This window comes from Carassius gibelio, chromosome B18 (genome assembly GCF_023724105.1).
Source record: "Carassius gibelio isolate Cgi1373 ecotype wild population from Czech Republic chromosome B18, carGib1.2-hapl.c, whole genome shotgun sequence".
In the NCBI taxonomy this organism is placed as follows: Eukaryota; Metazoa; Chordata; class Actinopteri; order Cypriniformes; family Cyprinidae; genus Carassius; species Carassius gibelio.
The window spans coordinates 17,140,131-17,154,037 of NC_068413.1; the positions used below are offsets into that span (position 1 = coordinate 17,140,131).

At 36.0% G+C, this 13,907-nt stretch overlaps 1 protein-coding gene across 1 annotated transcript in view; it reads left to right on the forward strand.

The window, feature by feature from the left end:
* LOC127977280 (CD276 antigen-like) overlaps positions 1-13,296 on the forward strand; it is a 69,310-nt gene extending 56,014 nt beyond the window's left edge. Inside the window, exon 7 of the mRNA XM_052582092.1 lies at positions 12,689-13,296. Within this exon, the coding sequence (XP_052438052.1) occupies positions 12,689-12,714 (26 nt within the window). The 3' untranslated portion in view covers positions 12,715-13,296. The remainder of the gene's footprint in view (positions 1-12,688) is intronic.
* The last annotated feature ends 611 nt before the right edge of the window (positions 13,297-13,907 follow it).

A 13,907-nucleotide genomic window follows, 5' to 3' on the forward strand; every position in this document is an offset into this window, starting at 1 on the left:
TAACTCCTCCAGTTTAACTATAACTGTACACCACGGTGACGATACTAGTGTGCCGTCAAGACTGTTTTACATGTGCTATAATGAATTCCCACCATTGTTGCATAGCCTGAAAGGAGGGATTTGTGAATGTTAAATGTTATAAGTGATCAGAGTACTGAAGCATTCAATATAAAAACTGCATTCTACCATAATTTGATCTGAAAGAAAAAAATAATAATACAAGTAATAATTCTAATGGGGATCAATGAGATTTCTGTCAAAGTTTTGTTAAATTCTATAATAGTGTCTGTGCCTAAAACATTTGTAAAACTGCACTTTTATAATTTATTCAACACCAGAAGAGCATTAGGAGGTGGCAGCTCCTACATTAAGTGTCATGTTACAGCTTTAAAAACTGATTTGGTCTCTTTCTTTCTTTCTTTCTTTCATTCATTCAGTCAATAGTGTTTGTTCTTTGTAATCTCTTATCTTTTTCTCATAATTCAATCCAGACATGCGATACAAACTTCACTCATACTGCAACATAAAAATGAATGTAGCCCCCAAAGGAAATGCAATATTGAGATATTTATTTTTCTTTCTTTTTTTCAATATGAGGACTCCCTATCAGAAACACACACTGTCGCTTTTGCAGTTGGCAAGGGGCAATTGTGACATTTCAATATTTCAAGAAACATGCATGTGTACAGAAAGAAACTGAACCATTAATATACTTGCTACAATGAGAACAACTAGACTGACCCATCTCCAGTTGATCCAAAATGCATCAGCAAGACTCTTAATGGGCCAACCGTACACACATTTACTCATATCACTCCTGTCTTAGCTTCTCTGAATTGGCTGTGGTTTAGAGTGGAGTGTTTTTGTCTTTAAGGCTCCCTCATATATATCTGAACTGCTTTTCTTACATCACCCCTCTCGAGCTCTGAGATCTGGTAGTCCTTGACTCTTCACTCTTCCTACAGTTATATTAAAGCCGAGGTCATGCCTTCACTGTTGTAGGCCCTAAATTCTGGAACAGTTTACCAGTTCATATTAGATGTGCTCCTACTTTAAAGGTTTTTAAGTCTTTACTCAAAACGCATGATTTTTCCATTACTTCCAAATGTCCCTTGATGTTCCATCTCTGTTTTCGATTTTTGATGGCAATTCTGGTTTTATTTCTTATATTTTGTGATATCTTTTACATTTTGATATAATTTGATTTTAGCAATTTATTTTTATCAGATAGATAGATAGATAGATAGATAGATAGATAGATAGATAGATAGATAGATAGATAGATAGATAGATAGATAGATAGATAGATTGACGATCCTGACCCATTGGACTCATCTTTATGGATTACATAATGAAAGTTTTTTTTATTTTCAGTTTGTTTTATTTCATTAAGCAGTAATGTAAAGCTTAGATATACTGTATTTATCATGTCTGTGAGGCATGTGTTCACTGAGCTTCGGTTCATTTCAGTGAAGCGCTCCTGTTCCCAACCGTAATGGCAGAAAATGCATCATGTTTGTTTTCTTTATTTTATAAAAGCACAACGTTTTGTTGATATTGTGAGTGAACACACATAAAAGTACAGCCTTTAGAGTTCTGAATGATGTATTACTCTTACCTTTATGAGCAAAAATGATACCATATGTGAAGTTGTTTCCACTGAAAAAAAGCAAGAGAAAGACAACGGAAATTTACTGAAAGCAATGGAATGGAGATCTATGGCCAAAACCTGACTGATTGATAACTGATTGATCAATAACTTTCCCATTACAGAGACTCCATCCTTCAGTTTGGAAGCCTAGACACTGAATTATTTTGTGAAAGTATTTAAAGTATAAATGCGAGTGCATCGCTATATATTTCCTCCAGAAATCAGTCTAAAATGTTGATTTGCTGCTCAATAAGCATTTCATTACCAATGTTGAAAACAGGTGTGATGCCAAATATTTAAATATGTATTTATTTTTTTTAAATCATGAAGCACTACTATTCCAAGTTTGGGGTAAGTAAAAAAAACAAAACAAAAAAAAAAACTACAAATTGTTCAAAAATGACACAAGTAAAGAACTTTATTTATTTTGTGATCAACTTTTTATTCAGCTTTAACACAAGATCTACACTTTTATATGCTATATGCCAGGTAGTGTGTGTGTGTGTGTGTGTGTGTGTGTGTGTGTGTTTGTGTGTATTTAAGTTCATAAAACAAGCCTTGAAACAAAAATAATAAATACAATGACATTAGTGAGATTCAGATTATGTGCTAACCCTGAGGGAAAACAGGCGGTTTCAAAAAAGGTTAAGACATTTATAATGTTACAAAATAATAAATGCTGTTCTTCTGAACTTTCTATTCATCTGTGAATCCTGAAAAATAAAACGCATCACAGTTTCCACAAAACTGCACAACACTGATAATAATCAGAAATGTTTCTTGAGCAGCAAATCAGGGTTTACATGGAGGGAGATCTCATCTAAGTCAATCCAGTTGAATTGGAGCCAAGTAACAGGTTAATGGTCTGGATGAAGTCACACTGAATGAATGGAAGTGTGTTTGTGTGTCTGTCACTGTGTGATCATGTAAATACTGTAAGCTATTAATACAAGCGCCAAGAAGACGCCACTTTATGCTTTGTGCAGCGTGAATCAGACCTACAGTAGGTATTGTGATCGTTCCAAACATAGCAGAGAGATCTTTATTGCCAAGCACAGAGAGTCTAAGAAATACATCAAAGTCTAATCTAAAAAACAACCAGCTCCCTCTAGCAGTTCAGAAAACAGATGATGATTGGAAGAAGGGAGACAGAGAGGATGAGGAGGAGAAAGAGAGATGTAATTGCCGTCCCACACACCCAGAGCCTTTACTGAAATAGCCTTGCAATTTTCAAGACAAGTAATGCAGTGGTCTAAGCGTTTCCTCAAGCCCTCTTTTTTAATCTCAAGACATTTCCGCTCATGTTGAGTTTTAGATTTGGCTTTTTGATGGTTCTCTGTATTTATTTCCCGACCTTCGTCAGCTGCATTGCCGATGATCACTAATTGTTCAAAATGAATGTCAGCTGATGTAGAACTGTTTAACATAACGCAGCATGAAGAATATCTGATTTAATAAAGTCAGTGATTTTACTGATCCAGCACCCACCTCTCTCATATTCAGAAATTGATGTTTTCTGTTGCTTAAAGACATACATTAATTAATTTGCTCAAGTATTTTCAATGTTTTGCATTCATCCATGTTTGTTGTCTATAAGGTCAAGTTCTTTTAATATCTACTCAAGTGAAGGAAATGTGTTCATGTGTGATTCCTGTAGCATCGGCCCCTGATGTGATTATAGACATATGGAAATATAAAAGCAGTTATAAACACTTTATGTTTTAAAAACCGAGAAAAATAGTAAGACAAAATAGTTTGCAACATTTCATAAAAATAAAATAAATAAATAAATAAATAAAAAATACAAGGTTTTACCTTGGATAGGATACACACACATATATATATATATATATATATATATATATATATATATATATATATATATATATATATTAAATTATTTTTTATTTATTTAATATATATATATAGTTGCTAAACTCATAATTATTGTTTTTCAAATGGCATTTAGAAAGTTGAATGAAACAAATGGCAAATTGGTAATTATGAACTTAATTATTAGTAATCATTAATTTATTTATTTTAATACATGTAATTCATTTTATTATATATTTATGTAATCAAAATATAATTATATTAAATATATAGTTTATATTATATATTTGCCATTGTTACAGTTTCAATTTGCTTCCTAAAAATAAGTATCTTCGTGCCTGTTGTAGACCAAAATTAAATTAAATTAAATTAAATTATAAATAATGACCTAGATGATGTTTTTAAGTCCAGAGGATGTCATGCACACATTGGATCTGGACAAGGCTTGATGGCTTCCTATCTTCCTATTTAGTCTCCTATTACAGTATATGTGTGCTTGTTTGCAGCTTTAAATGTTGTGCAGAGTGTTATAATAAAGATCAGATCCCGTGGCGCTGGGACTGCAGTGTTCTCTGTATGGAGAGAAGAGCTGTGTTTCCGCTGTGAGAGAGAAGTGATGTTCAGCCCAGCGCTTCAGGACTTTATATGAAACTTAATGGCTGTCAGAGCGAAGCCTTTCAACAGACAGAGCCGATAGGAGCAATTAGTGGCAGATAACGGCTCGCCCGCCCACACCTTAAGTAGTGCACTAAAATATTGATTTAATTCCCATCCTATACATTCCCCTTAACCATTGTCTGTCACTCTAAAAATACCTCTGCTCGTGGCAGGCTGGCCAATGCTGAAGAGTGGGAGAGAGAGCGAGGCTCTTTAGGACTGAGGTTTACAGTAGAGAGAGAGAGAGAGAGAGAGGAGAGTGTTTCTGTGAGGAGGACTGGGAGACGCTGGAAGACACGTTCAGAGACGTGAGTGGAGTAATAAGGATCTAGAGGTGGTCAGGGAGAGACCAGACCTTCACAATGCCTTATTCATTATTAATGTGGACTGAAACCAATCAGAGATTCACCCTGAGAGCAGCGTTTGCACTGGAAACAGACACAGTAGAGTTTCTTACTGACACACGGATCAAAACAGATATGAGAAGAAACCCAAGACCAGGACTCTGAACCGGTTCAAGGAACAGAACCAGAAACAGAGAAATCTGTGGTGTTTATAATGTTTGTTAACATTTAGCTTTACCAGCATTTCAGCACATCGTTTCTGAATATAGCCTAATAATAACATGTGACGTCAACCTTTATCTTTTTTCACTATTTTTTCACAATTTTATACAAATAGCATTTTTTAACTATGCAGCAAAGATTTTTAAATATCTTTAAAAAATACTTGAATGTCTTTAAAGTGTTGACAGTTTTTTCTTTTGTTTAGTAGCATCTAATTTGGCCAATTTTCTGGCCTCAGTCTGCATTATTTATTAGCACATATAATTCTAAATGTTCAATTATTACAATAATGATGTAATTGTAATAAAGTTTCATAAAGATTTTTATACATGTTAGATAACATGCATTCATTTTGTCTCGTCCAGTAATGTTGTACGCTAACCAGATGCTAAATGATCACGTCATCTTAAACAGATGAACTCGCCAGAACTAGTGAGCAGAAAACTGGCTTGAAGGATTCTCAGAAACCTCTTCAGTTCTGGTATCAAACCCTGACATTTTCCACAGAAAGTTGTCCAGGTCACAAAATGTACCTCTGTCTCGTAAGTGAAAATGGAATCGCACCAAAAGGTTCAGAAAATGAACTAGAAGCCATTGGCTTTATTGTTCCTGCATTATTAATGGCTCTTCAGACAGGAGCCCAGAGGTGGGACAGAAAGAGTGGAGGAGCGATAGAGAGAGATCAATGAGCGCTAATGAACACGCCTGCTCTTCACGGGTCGCCCTCCTCACAGACGCAATTACACCGACAGCCTGAGGGGGCAATTACCAGCCATACATTACCCACAGTGTCCGTCTTCTTGAGCAGGTCACCATAGCTTTGCTTTAGTGTCATATACACAATCATTTCTGTGTGTGTTTATAGAGCACCTCAACAAAAATACAGATAATGCAACATCACATTATTTAACAGGATTGAAAAACTGATCAGTTATGAAACAAATTCAGTTTCAGATGTAAAGTTGCTCTGCAGAAGACAATAGATCATCTCATCTGGTGTCAGTGCTTTAATCAGTATTACTGAATATCAATTGCCCATTGCCATAACATAATATATATATATATATATATATATATATATATATATATATATATATATATATATATATATATATATATATATACTTTTACATCTTGGTAGTCGTTGTGCTACCTTTAAATGTATGTTATTTAAATAAAAACATATAATTGCTTTACAGTAATGAGAATTTTATGAAAATTACAGATGCATTTTTGTAGTGATGATTTTAGGGGGATAATATGCTTACTTAAATTATATATAAATAACATTTCTAAAAAAATATATATATATCAGCCTATTAAAATTGCATTAAAATATTTTTGCTATATAGCTGTTGATAAAAGAGTGAATGCATGCTAAAGCAAGGTCAACCAATGAATGAGGCCGGATTTGCACCAAAAAGCTTGTTGTTTTACTGATTAAACCTGATCTGTAGTGTAGTGTAGTGCTGGGGCATGTTGTCACAAACAGCTGTGTTATTGCCAGTACCAGCACTGAGCAGATTGAAAAAAATTAACTCACTTTGACAGTATAACGTCATAATGTAAATGAAAGTAATTTTACATCATGGAAGTGTTTGCTGTGCTTCCTTTAATGCATGCTATTTAAATAATAAAAAAATACCATTGCTGTACAGTAACGGGAATTTAATGAGAATCACCATTAAGAATACTGGAGATTATGGAAATCATTAACAGTAGAAGGATGCATTACTGTGATGACGATTTTAGGAGAAAATGTGCCGAAATGTCATGTTAAATGATTTAAAAAAGGCAAAAAAAAAAAAGAAAAAAATATGCACAATCTGATGAGTGAGTTTGTGCTGAAGTGCGATTGGATGGTGAGCTGGTGGGCTTGTTTTTCCCGTCAAATGGTCAACAGCTTTGAGCCTCAGGCCATCTCTGTCAGCAACACTAAATATCTCACACACACTGTCCCTACAGAGTCTCTTTCTGTTATAGCATCACTCACACACACACACACACACACACACACACACACACATCTCCCGTCAGGTCCAATGGGAGCTCCGTCTACAGCTTGTCTGTTAAACTATCGCTTCGTTCACACGAACGCACACTTTCACTCTTCCCATCCGTCCCGGCTGGAAAGCGTCTTGAATGTTTTAGTTGTTTTCTTCTCTAATTCATTTGCTGGGGTGTAAATCATTTAGCTGTGCCAAATATACCAGTGTCTACTCATGTATTCAGTTTATTAAAAGTTAAAGTCAGAGCAGGTACAAATAGGGCGGTGAGTCTCAACTGAACGTGTCGTGATTCAGATTCCTTCAAAAGTGCATTTTGACTGATTTGAGACAGCGGACTCTTTGTGCACTATTGTCATTTGAGTCCTTCATTGCAGAAATCTATATGGAAGCTTATATGTAACTTTATCTCACATGTATAATATAGTTTATATCTCACTTTGTTTTTCTCTAAATTATAATTGCGAGGTGATAACTCACAGTTGCATGTTTAGAACTCACAATTGCAATGTATTAACTTAAAACAATTGTAAAATAAAAAGTTGCAATTACCTTTTTTTATTCTGTGGCAGAAACAAAACAACTCAGAATTCATAGAATAACTTGCAATTTAAACTCACAATTCTGAAAAAAAGGAGATAATTTTAAGATATAAATTTAGAATTTGACTGTATGCATGTTTCATATGCATCACACAATCTGTTTTACATTTGAATTGGTTTATTTGAAAGTAGACATTTGGCTCTCAAGAGATATATTTTTCATGTCTCTAAGGTAAAAATATGCACGGCGTTTCATGCTCAAGTTCATAAAGACCGAAACGGCAGAAACAGCATCCTGTTTCCGTTCATTATTTTACAAAAGCACAACGTTTTGTTGTAATTGTGAGAGCACACAAATAAACGTAGAGTCTTTACAGATTTGAAAGATGTATTACTCTGTATGAGCAAAGATGACAGAATATTTTAGACATTTACGTTTATCAGACACTTTTATCCAAAGCGACTTTTAGGGTTATACATTTCTTCAAAAAGAATTTCACCAGTACGTGTGTTCGCTGGGAATTGAACCCATGACCTTAAACTGCTAACGCAATGCTCTCCCACTGATCCACAGGAACGTTAGATTGAGTGGCCATGTAAAGTTGCTGCTACTAACATATTTCAGATGAATTTGAGGTCGATGAATGATAGTTGAGCGTTTGGTTGTCCTGCCCGAAGTGTTCCCACATAGACCAGCCCTTAACGATCTGTCGATCACAGACTGCGTGACTTCGCCTGTCCAATTGTTTTCTTTTTATCTTTGAATAATAGAATTTTGGTCGACCAAGCCTCTTCTGGTCACCTGTTCTGGAGCAAAAAAGCTCTCTTTTAAAGTGGAGTGAAGATAAGGAACACTTTGGAAGTTTTAATCTGAAGTAAATCGTATTTCGATTCATTCCAGAGCCTCAGTTTTGGGATGCACACAGACAAACAGCACGCGCTGACCTTTAAGCGTCCTGAGAGACGGCAGTCAGCTGAATCAGACACAGCTCAGCACTAATGCGCAGCTTTGTCGCGTGAAACTCGTGCGTCTGCAGATCATCTGCATGCTCAGGTCGAGTGAGGAACGGTTTCCTCATCCTCCTCCGTTCTCGTCTGAATCAGCTGCCTCTGGGCCTTCACCAGAGGAGACTCTTCAAACAAGGCTTTGTACTGAAGTCGTGAATCAAGATTAATGCACTTCCAGTGCACAACTCCCTTGAAGGGAGAGAGAGCCAGTATAATTAACACCACGGGGCCTGGAGAGAGAGTCGGGAGGGAAATCACTCAAAATCACAGAAAACAGAGGGAATGAAGATGACACGGCTGATACTTTTCATTCCTCCGCTCGTGTGATGTGCTGTTTTGATCGTACAGTCAAATGTGAGTTGTTGTTTACAGAGCTTGTTTTCTTCTTTTGTGATTAAAGCTGAGAACTATGTTTATTATATTTGTTTAAAAGTGCTGTCATCATTTACTCTACTAAATATGATCTCAATACTGTCTGCCCTCTGTTGAATCGAACAGGAACTGCACTGATAGCTGCAAAATATAGTTTTTATTTAAAATTTTAAAGCAGATTTTATATTTTCAAGTGCAAGTTCTAATTTTACTAATCACTAATACTAATTTACTTCTTAATACTATTTACTTGAACTAATTTTACTAATTTATACTTTATATTTTACTTTTATTACAGTTAATTTTTATGTTTTACTAGATTAAGAAATGATAACACTGGAATAAACACGTAAAGCTTCATTATTTCTCAATGAAATTACCATAAAGTGGTCCAAAAAATAAATAAATAAATAAATAAAGTTGCCAAAATTTAAGTTATATTCTTTAGAAATTGTATACATATAGAAGATATGGCTTATAGATCACTTTTATGATTTTTGTTATGGTACTTTTGAATGAGTGAAAGATCCTGTTATTTTAGTATTGATTTATTAGCAAAAAGTGGTCAAAAAAAGTCAAAAGAACAAAATTTGAGTCATTATTCTTCAACATTTTGGATATGATAAACTTCTGTGAAGTTTTCTGCGGTAACGCTTGTACACAAAGCAGCACTGCGCTCACAAACGCAGCTTTATCAGGCATTACACACATGATCCAATCAGACCAATCACAGCAGATCAGCTAGACGCTAAGGAGGGGTTTGGAAGAAAGAATTGTTTAGCGAATCATTTGGGAGTCGTTGAGCAAGTAAAGTAAGAATAAATGCATATTGATAATGAAAGTGTTTTTTTGACCTTGCATGTGTCATTCTATTGTTAGGGCACTCCCAAAACCAAGATATGAACCTTTCATTATCCATAATGGGGCACTTTAAACCACTGCATGAGTGATTTCATCTTTTAGCCACCGTTCATAATCACAATAACTCCACATATGTGGATGTTCCTTCCTGAATAGATTTGCTGTTTCATATTCCAGTCCCTCACTTTGAAATGCTTGGTGATGAAAATCACTGGTTGTACAGTGTTGAATTCGACTTTCAGACTGAAATGCATAACACGTTTTCCCCTGATCTCAATCTGGTGTTGCTGCTCTGGAGGAAATGCGTGTTGTAAAGTGATGCTTCAGAAGGTTAATTGTGCAAAACCGTTTACAAACCCTCAAAATATGAAACGCTCTTATTGTCATCACAGCTATCATTTACACTGGAACAGCGGGAACGTGTTCACTATACTGTAAATATATAAATAAGTAGGTGTAGCAGGGACTGGAATGAAATATGGCATTCCTATTTCAATGCAAATGAAGGAGAGAATGAATGCAGTGCGAGCGTCTCACCAGTGTTTCTGAGCTCAACACGCTCCTATGGATGAAGGAAATTAGTGTCCGGGCCACAAATGAAACTGTCAGCATGAATCCAGAACCGAACTTATCGCTGCCTTTACATTGCGTGCGGATGTTTAATTCAGATTTCACTTCTTTTAATGCAGAAATGAACCAGTGTGAAGGTCCACCATCTCCTCAGAGCTGCATATGCCTTCTGATCAGTGCTTTTCATTATTTATGACCCTGCAGCACAGAAGCAGACATCAGTGTCACAGACGTATATTTGTAGAAATAGACAACAATACATTGAATGGGTCACAATTATACATTTTTCTTTTATGTTAAAAATCATTAGGATATTAAGTAAAGATCATGTTCCATGGAGATATTAAGTAAATTTCTTACCGTAAATATATCAAAAATTAATTTTTGATTAGTGATATGCATTGCTAAGAACTTAATTTGAACAACTTTACAGATGATTTTCTCAATATTTAGATTTTTTTGCTCCCAAAGATTCCAGATTTTAAAATAGTTTTATCTCAAACAAATATTGTCCTCCTAACGAACCATACATCAATGGAAAGTCTCACATTTGTCTTTTTGTCTCCCAACACTAAATCGAGTCGTTTCTGATTAGATGTTTGTGATCTGTCTGCTTCATCTGTGAGTGGAGATGTTGTGTTGATTTGTGTGTTTGCGTGTCATGTCAAGTCAAGTCAAGTCTGTTTATTGTCAATTCTTCCACATGTACAGTACATACATACAGATAATCGAAATTGTGTTACTCTCAGACCCTTGGTGCATACAGACAAACATTAACATTAAAGACTAAAAAATCTAGATCAAATATAAAATGTAGATACAGCTATACAATAAGGGAATGTAAAAAAAGACATATAATAAAATTATATAAAAATAAAGTTAAATAAAGCAGCGCAAGGCACATGGCAGATAGAGTGCAAATCAATGAAGTGAACAACAGTGCAGATAAAAGATTTTTAGTGCAAAAAAAGGTTATTTAGTCTGAATAAAGTGACAAAGGGCTCAAGAGCAGTTATTTTATTTAACTGACTGATGAGGGACCATCTCTCGATGGTGCCTCTGTAGAAGGTGCACATGATGGGGGCTGGGGCTCTGGCTCTCCTCAGTTTGCGGAGGAAGTAAAGACGCTGCTGTGATTTCTTGGCCAGTGCTGCTGTGTTTTCAGTCCAGGAGAGGTCCTCTGTGATGTGCACACCCAGGAACTTGGTGCTGCTCACTCTCTCCACAGTCGCACCGTTGATGGTCAGAGGAACGTGCTGAGTCTTACAGTTTATTCCTTCACTAATTCTCTTTGTCAGACATGTGAATTTGCAGAAAATTTTTTGTCTGAAGCTCATTCTGTGATTTTGTGCAGTGTAATGAAAAAAAAAGCTGTTTTATTGAAATTTTATTCAGTGTTTCACCGGTAATTAAAAAAAAAAAAAAAAAGCTGTAGGGGTTGGGTAACATTTTTTTTTCCAACTATTCATTTTCTCCTGTTCAGATTTTTTATTTTATTTTGTAGCATAGTAAGATTTTTCTAGAAAAAAGTCGATTCCGTTTTTGTTTATTTTTATTTTTGGCTCAAACCTGAAGCCCATTCGCTTCTCATTTGTGTGCTGATTATTGCCATTGAACTTGACTAGTAAAAAAGAAAAATAAAGAGAGAACACAAGCAATGCGGTGTAAAGACATTTGTTATTCTCAGACCCTATAGCTGGGATGTAACACGGTATTTATCTGTATTCAACATCCAACTCTATACAGCAGTTTTTAAGCACAACATTATATTGAATAAATGCATTTAGTACACACTTGCATCCAAAATGACTTGCATTGCATTGAAGGTATCCAGTCCATGCATTCTCTGGGAGGGGGATGCATGGACTCATGACCTGCCAATGATAGCGGCTTGACCCACTGTTTGAGATACACAACTGCCTAGAAGCAGCTCTACATCTCTGTAGATCCGTGTATTTGTGCTCTCGACATCACAAATGTGTAAAGCTGTCATAATGATTGCTTTGGAACAGTAATATTTCAGTATCACTGATGTACTATTCTAGGTTATATTTATATATATATATATATATATATATATAGTATGAAAGAGATTTTCTGTGTGTGTATTCATCATAATTGTAAGCATCACACACTGCTTTTGCTCGTTCTGTGTGTAAAATCGTTCTTCTGTTTGTGTTTCTCCACAGCTCCATGGCTGATTAACTCTAATTATGTATCTAAATGAACCATCTCGCTTCTGTAGCCAGCAATATTGGTTTTCCTGAAATCTTCAAGTCGCAGGGCCTCGTGTGTGACATAATGAAGTTCTGTCCAAGTTAATTCTCCGTCAGGTTTAATGGTGCATTTGGAGCCGTTAGCAGCAGGGAAACGCTCCGCGGGGAATCAAGTGCAGCTCAGTGCATTAAAAGTTTGGACTCACCTGCTGTAATGGTTTAGTGGCTGCTGATAGGAAGAGATGGGAACATCGGTGCCTAATGAAAGCCATCTAAAAGCATATAGTCTTGGGCTATCTTAAACCTTGTCTGTGAAGCAGTGGCTTTAAGTTCTACAGAAGTGTGTGCATGCAGCTGATTCTGCTCTTCTAAAGGGTGTGTGTGTGTGTGTGTGTGTGTGTTTCAGGTCGAGGCTGCACCATCGGTGATTGACATGAGCAGAAACCTTCCGTCTGTTCCAGCATCATCTCACAAGGGATTCACTCTCACGTGTTTCACGCACAGATAATACAACTTTTGCCGTATCACTTCATTGATTAGAGCTCCTCTGCCTCATTTCTGAACACCATCAGGAGCGATACACTCATCCAGTCCTCGCGTGTTAAAGGGAAATCATCTTGAGGAGCATTGGGTCTGACACCAGGGCCGCGTCAGGACAGATGCTCGGACCGAGTGGAAAGTGAGTAGTTTTAGAAAGCAGCGGCGAAGCGTCAGCTTTTCCCACCCGCTCCGTCCCGGCCTAATTAATGCCTGCCCTGAACAAGCCTTTTTTGTAGCTGTCAGCGTCTGCCGGCTCCACAGAAATCCAATAACTTCAGCGAGCAGTTTCTGTGGAGCACCAGTGAAGCTCCAGCAAACTCCAAACTCCACTGCATTCTGAAATAAGTTGTCAGGTACTTTGAAATATTGCATATATTGGAATTCGAAATGTGTCAAAATAATCGGAGGCCTTACTGCAAACACATTGTGCCTGTCTTTTATTACATATAGAAATTAAAATGGTTTTCACTCCTAGAGGTGTCCATGACTGCTTGTGTTTCACTCGCTGCATGTAGAGTTCCCAGATTGAATACAAGTCATTTTGAAGTTTTTAAAGTCTCTTCTGCTCACCAAGGCTGCATTTATTTATCAAAATACCATAAAAATGTGAAATATTTTTACAATTTAAAACATCTCTTTTCTTTGTGAATCTGTGTTAAAGTGTAATTTATTTCTGTGATGCTCCGCTGTATTTTCAGCATCATTCCTCCAGTCTTCAGTGTCACATGATCTTCAGAAATCAGAATAATATGATCATTTACTGCTCAAGAAACATTTCTGATTATTATCAATGTTGAACACAGTCGTGCTGCACAATACTTTTGTAGAAACTGTGACACATTTTATTTTTCAGGATTCACAGATGAATAGAAAGTTCAAAAGAGCAGCATTTATTTGAAATATAAATCTTTTGTAACATTAGAAATGTGTTTTCTGTCACTTGTGATCAATTGAATGCATCATTGATGAAAGTATTCATTAATGAAATAATAATAATAATACTTTGTTACCCCATATATACACATCCAGACAGAAGTGTCTCAGACCTGGTTTTACTCATGAATTGAGAAACCCCATCAGCAGGG